The 6,803-nt window shown below is 71.9% G+C and overlaps 1 protein-coding gene across 1 annotated transcript in view; it reads right to left on the bottom strand.

Moving 5' to 3' along the window:
• THRA (thyroid hormone receptor, alpha) overlaps positions 1-1,292 on the bottom strand; it is a 7,516-nt gene extending 6,224 nt beyond the window's left edge. Inside the window, exon 1 of the mRNA XM_017834199.1 lies at positions 1,168-1,292. Coding sequence (XP_017689688.1) covers positions 1,168-1,220 — 53 coding nt within the window. The 5' untranslated portion in view covers positions 1,221-1,292. The remainder of the gene's footprint in view (positions 1-1,167) is intronic.
• Between the last annotated feature and the right edge of the window lie 5,511 nt (positions 1,293-6,803).

Here is a 6,803-nt window from a genome sequence, read left to right as displayed (position 1 = left end):
GGGGAGGGGCGGGTGGGGGAGGGGCTCATTCACAGTCAAAGACAAAATGTCCTTTTGGCTGAGCGGGGAAATGACGTCATCGGGGGCTCAGCCAATGGCGCGCGCCGGGGGTCCGCGCGCGCCCGTCCCCGCGGGGGGGGCCCGAAGAGGGGGGGGTGGGCACCGACGGGGGGGGGCGGGGGAGGTCCTGGGATCCAGCACAAGGTGACCCCGGGCCGGGCCACCCCACCGGGGGCCCGAAATAGCCCCGGGGCCGGGGGGGGCGAGGGGCCCCCGCGGGGAGGGGGGGGGGGCTTGGAGAGGCACCGGTGGGGGACACGAGTGGGGACGTGTGGGCGTGGGGACACACCGGGCAAGGGGGCACGGGCACAGCCGGGCAGGACACACCTGGGGACAAGAGGGGTGCAGGGGGACATGTGGGGCACAGGGCTGGTGGGGGACACCCGGGGTATGGGAATGCACAAGACACAGGGACACCCAAGGACAGACGCGTGGGGACACATGAAGTGGATGAGGACACAGTGGGCACGGGGACACACAGGGCACAGGGGCACACAGAGGGCATGGACACATAAACGACCACGCAGGGGCACAAGGGACACAGTGGGCACAGGGACACACGGGGCACGTGGACAGAAGGGACACCCAGGGCACAGACACATACACCACGCAGGGACGTGGTGACACAAGGGGGTGACACAAGGGACACAGTGGGCACGGAGCCACAGAGGACACCCAGGGCACAGACACATCCGTGCCCACGCAGGGACGCCACGGGGACACACCAGGGGCAGGGGGACACAGGGGACACTGGGCACAGGGACACAGTGGGCACAGGGACACAGGGACACCCAGGGCACAGGGACAACCAAAGGGCACGGACATACACATGACCATGCAGGGACATGTGGTGACACAAGGTGTCAGAACGCAAGGGACACCCAGGGCACAGACACCTCCACGAGGGACACATGGGAACACACCAGGCACGAGGTCACAGGGCACGGGGACACACCGGGCACGGGGGTGCAGTGGGCATGGGGACACTTGGGCACACACACAGCACACTAGGACACTCTGGGCACAGCCAGGTCCAGCCCAGGGGACAGAAAGGGGACACGCCGGGCACGGTGCCACGCGTGTCCCTGCGCCGGGGCGGGGGCTCACCGGGTGTCCTCTGGCTCCGACAGCGGGTCCAGGGTGCTGGGCTTCTGTTCCATTCACCGCAATTCCATCAAGGAGCGCTCAGCACCGACCGGGGGGGCTCCGGCGCCACGCGGGGGCCACGGCGGGGGGGCCACGGCGGGAGGCCACGGCGGGGGCTACGCCGCGCTCCCCATGGTGCCCCTCAGTGCTCAGCACCGCGCAGCATCCCGGGCTGCACCCTGCGGGACACGGGGGTCAGCCCCGACCCCTGGGGGGGGCTGAGGGGGACAGTAATGGGGGACCTCAGGGACGGGAGGAGGAGCAAGCCCGGGGGACACAGAAGGGACCCCTGGGGAGGGGGGTGCAGCCCTGGGGGGCCTCCAAGAGCTGCTGCTGCCGGGGAAGGCTGGGTACCAGTGTGCAAGAACGCGTGGAGCGTGCAAGGGCAGCAAGGGCCGTGCGAGAGCACGAGGGACGTGCAAGGACACGTGGAGGGAGCGACGTGCAGGGTGTGTGCAACAGCACCGGGGCTGGGCCAGAGTGCACCGGGGGGAGAGAATGTGCACAGGGACACGAAAACATGCATGGGTGTGCAAGGCTGGGAGAGCATTAAGGGCGTGCAAGAGCGTGCAGGGGTGTGTGAGAGTGTGCACAGGTGTGAGAGAGTGCACAGGGGGCTGTGAGAACGTGCAGGGGGGTGCAAGGCTGGGAGAGGCATTAGGGGTGTGCAGGGGTGTGCAGGAGCATGCGGGGGTGTGCAGGGCTGTGTGAGAGCACGTGGGGTGTGTGAGAACACGCACAGGTGTGTGAGAGTGTCCCCAGGTGTGCAGGGCTGAGAGCCTGGGGGGAAGCACAAACACACACGGGGGTGGCAGTGGGTGCTGACCCCACCCGTAGGGCAGGGCTGGGGGGGCCTCCCAAGAGGCAGGGAGAGCCCGTTGGGCTGGGGGTGCACAGGACCTGCCAGGGGAGTGCCCCCCAGACACTGTGCTTGGGGGCCAGGCTGAGCCCTGACAGATTCACCACATGTGTGGACACCCCCTGAAGCTGGGAGTAGGGGGTGACTTATGGGAGGGGTGACTTACGGGGTGGGGGGTGCCGGGGGTCCAGGCAATCCCTCCTCTGTGAGCTCTCCTGTGACAAAGACACGGCGGGGGGGGGGGGAGTCAGGGCGTGGGCAGCACTGGGGGGCACCCATTGCCCCCCTGTGTTGGGGAAACTGAGGCACGACCCCAGCAGATCCCCCCTTCCCTTCGCGCCCCTCCGTTCCACATCGCCATGGATACCCAGCACCCACCCAACACCCACCCAGCACCCCAGTGGGGCGGGGGGGGCCCTGCTCACAAGCCCCCCCCGTGACCTCCCGGTGACCCTCCCGGCGTGGGGGCTGTGGGGGGCGCGGGGGGCCCCCTGCCCGCGCCGGGGGGGCCGGGGGGGCCGCGGCGGGCGCCGTGCCCAGCCCCGGGCTCCTCCGCTCCGCGCGGGGACAGCAGAAAGTAGGTCACGTTTGTCTTGGCCGCCGCAGAAATTCCTCCGGCGGATTTAAAACGCAGCGGACGGGGCTGGGGGCCCCCACGACACCCCCACGCCACGGGGCGCCCCGGTCGGCCCCCCCCCCCCGAGGCAGGGACACCCCCGAGCAGCGAGGGATGGGGGGGCAAGGGATGCGGCACCCAGGGGTGCACAGGGCACCCCGCGCCGCTGCGGCGCACGAGGGGTTCGCACCGGGGGTCTCCCAGACCCCCTGAGGAGGGGGCGTCTCCTGCACCAGCCTCCGCGGGGAAACTGAGGCACGGCAGCGCACCCACCACCCCCGGGGTGCGCTCCCCCTCTGGGGGGCTCACGGCGGGGGCTGGCCGCCCCTCTCCGCAGCCCCAGGCCGGGTTTGGGGCCGGCGGTACCTATAGAGCCGGGGGCTGCAGCAAATGTTTGTTCCATATGGGAACGGCGCGCGGAGAACTTCCAAGTATAGGCACTGGCAGGGATCCAGGGCTGCGCGGCCCCCGCCGGGCACCGGCCCCCCCGCCGCCCACCGCCCCCCTCCCCCGGGACCCCGCGCACGGGCAGAGCCCCGACACGCTCGGTGCATGTGTGGGGCCGGGGGGCGTCGACACCGTGGTGAAACTGCCACGGAGTGGGATCTGGGGTGTCCCCAAAGCTGGGTGGGCTCAGCTGCCCCTGCCTCAGTTTCCCCACTGGGGTGGCCTGGTGGGCACAGCCCCAAATGAGAGGGGCTCAGGGCTAAAGCCGGGGGGCTGCGGCGCAAAGTTGGGGTTCGGTGCCACAGCGAGACCCCACCAGCCCCCTGACACCCCCGGGATCACCGGCACCCCCGGGATCACCCAGTGGAGCCTGCGGTGCCGCTCCAGGAACTGTCACTCGAGGAATCCTGGGCGCGCTGGGGCGGCCCAGACAGACAGACAGACAGGAGAGGCGGCTCTACTCCTCCTCTTCCTCCTCCTCCTCCTCCAGCAGGACACGTGTGATGAGCGCAGTCAGGTCTCAGCCCACCCTGTGCCGCCGGCACCCAACCTGCGCGTCCCACCTGCAGGACCAGGTGCTGGGTGGGAGGGGGTGGCAGCCGGCAGGAGCCCCCCCGTGCCCCCCCAGCCCAGCCCCACGCCCAGGGGAGCGTTTCTGCTGAGTCGGGTGGTTGCAGGCGGCGGAAAACAACCCAGGGGCAAAGTCCGGGGCTGGGCCAGCGGCAGGAGCCACCTCACCCCACCGGGGGCACCCAGCACTCCCGTCCCCATGGACCCCACCCCTGGGGACCCTCAGAATGGGGAACTCACCCCACAAGACACCCCTCTGCGAATGCACCAGCTGCCTCCGTTCAGCTGGATGTGGGTGCTGGGCACCGGGGCCACCCCAGGGGGCCACCAGCGTGTCCCTGCCCCCCGGGACAGATGGGCTCCGGGGGTCCCAGCACCCCCCCGCCCAGCTGCAAGCCGGGTCAGGGAGGTGAGGGCCTAAGCGCTTTAGCCACGGTGCCAATTAGTGTGATTAGCGCAGGCTGGGGGCAGGGCGCCGCGGGCAGACCCGCAGCCACTGGCCAGCGATGCCCGGCCACGGCCGCAGTGTCACCGCGGGCACCGGGGCAGTGTCACCGCGGGCACTGCGGCGTCACGGCGGGCACTGGGGCAGTGTCACGGTGGGCACCGGGCAGCACCAGGGTGGGCACCAGGGTGGCACAGCTCTCCCCCTGCCCGAGGATCCCTGGCTGCGCTGTCTGGCAGGACAGCACCGTGGGAGCGTGTCCAGGTACAGGGCACCTGCCATGGCACGGCTGGCAGCACCCGGCACGTGCCGGTTCCCGCGTGTGTGGCCGTGCCAGGTGCCACACGCGCGTCTGCTCTCAGTGCCGAGCACTCACCCCGCACCTGTATCAGTGCAGGGCACACCATCCCCAGTGCCACGCGGTGCCCGGTGCTGTGGGCACCGTGTGGCAGCGGGGACAGCAAGCTGTGCTGTGCTGTGCCGTGCCGGGAGGCTGCAGGAATCCCAGGCATGCGCAGCAGCTGGGCAGCTCCAGTGAGGGGGATGCCACGGGCCTGACATCAGGGCAGCCCACCCTGTGCTGTGCCCTGGGGGCCTTGGACAGTGCCCCCTCCCCACATAGTCAAGGTCTGGGTCATGCTGTGGCACAGGAAGGCTGAACTGGGTCTGCCCTCCCTGGGGCTTGGTGGCTCACAGAAGCCACCACGAGAGTGTGGGCTGGTGGCTGCAGGGACGGTGACCTGCTCTGACACTGAGGGGGCACCCAGGTTGTGGCCTCGTGCCTCCGACGTGCCCTGTGTCCGACGGGTCCTTCATCGCCACCGCGGGGACCTGCCCCGTGACCCCCACCCTGCCCTGCAGCCCCCATGAACCCCACGGGACTGCCAGTAACGTTATGTCCAACCCAGGCCACACCGGCCACTCCTTCCTGCAGTGTCCGAGTGTCCGGCTGTGCCTCGGTTCCCCCATCCCACCGGAGCTGCCTGGCAAAGGAACAGCTGTAGTGTCACATCTCCAGCACCGTGCTCCCCGTGCCAGCACACAGGACAAGGCCCATCCCTGTGGCACTGCTCCTCCAGGCCACAGGGGTCACCCAGTGGGACCCCCGAGCTCCTGGCATGTGCTGAGTGTGCCTGGTCTCAGCCTCAGGGCGGCTGCAGGCCCTGAACCCTGCAGGGTGCCCCCAGCCCCGGGAGGTGTGCCGGGACGCCGGGAGCTATTCTCAGCCCTTGGCACGGGATGGGACGTTTCTAAATTGGGGGCTCCGATTCACGTGCACCAGGACGGGGTGGGGGGGGGCCCTGGGTCCCCTCCCCAGGGGGCCCTGCTTGAAGCGGGGAGGCAGCAACCACGAGGTGCCCTGGGTGGGCACCGATGTGGGGACATGGGAATGGGCACTGGGATGTGGGAATGGGCACTGGGACAGGGCACCAAGACCGCCCAGGGGTGCGTGACCCCGGCGAGAAGGGAACACGGGGGACAGTCCCCAGTGTCCCCTCAGCCACCCGGCCCTGCCCGAGGGTCTGCAGCACCGGGGACACCCTGAACGGCACCACCCTGGGGGGGCCCGGCCCCGCTGCGCCCCCCCGACTGCATCCGGTCTGAGTGGGACCCTGGACGCGTAGCCCGCGCCTGCCTTGCCTTCACCGCATCCCCCCGCTCCTCCTCCTCCTCCTCCTCACTCCCCCCAGCCCGGAGGGGGACCCAGGCGTCCGGCCCCGCCCCCGCGCACCGGCGGCTGCGCGGGGTCCGGCGGGGCCGGGGGGCCGCGGGATGGGACCCCCGGGGCGGCCCCGCCGCCGCTCCGATCTCCGCTGCCCCGGGAATGCGCGCGCGGAGTGGAGCGGAGCGGGAGGGGGGGTCCCGCTTCCTGCAGCCACCGCCCCCTGGGAGGGGTCTGGGGGTGCGCCCGCAGCCCCCCCCCGCGCTGCGCAGGGTGCGGGACCCCGGGCGTGCACGGCCCGCGCTCCCCCCTCCCAGACCCCGCCCGCGGGGCGGCCCCGCGAAGGTCACGGCCGCGGGCGGGTGCGGGGAGTCGGGAGGGACCCCCACGAGAGAACCCCCCGCCGCCGGCCCGCGGGGAGCGGGGCCCGCACCATTGCGGGGGGCACACGCAGCCGCACGGCACCGCCGGGGGGAGGGGGGGACGCAACGCGCTCCCACCCTGCGCCAAGACCCCCGGGCGGGGAAGCCCCCCCAAACCGGTTCCACCGGGGCTTGCCCGCTCCCCACGGCGGCCCCGGCCCCCCCCCACACCCTGGCGGAGCCGCGGGGGTCCCCGGTGCCGTCGGGGGTCAGGCGGGGTAAGGCGCAGCCCGGCCTCCCGGTGCCGGTCCCGGTGCCGGTGTCAGTCCCCGGCGGGGGGGTCACAGCGGCTCCGCGGCTGAAGGTCGCGGTCCCGGGGTGACCTTGGCCGTGGCGCACGCCCGCCCCTGCCTCAGTTTCCCCGCATCGCACAGAGGGGACACGCCGGAGCCCGGCCGGGACCGCATCCCGCGCCCTGACGGTGACACCGGCACCGGGGGCAGGATCCGCCCCCCCCGGGGCTGGGGTGGGGGACACCCCGCGGGACCGCGGGGCGCCGTGGGGAGGGGAGCCCCCGCCACGCCCCGCGCCCCGCTCAGGGCAAAGCCCGGGGTGCGGGGCTGGAGGCCCCCCCC

Source organism: Lepidothrix coronata, unplaced genomic scaffold (genome assembly GCF_001604755.1).
Source record: "Lepidothrix coronata isolate B3197 unplaced genomic scaffold, Lepidothrix_coronata-1.0 Scaffold229, whole genome shotgun sequence".
Classification (NCBI taxonomy): Eukaryota; Metazoa; Chordata; class Aves; order Passeriformes; family Pipridae; genus Lepidothrix; species Lepidothrix coronata.
The sequence above is the reverse complement of the archived record's forward strand: the minus strand, read 5'-3'. Positions and strand labels throughout refer to the sequence as shown.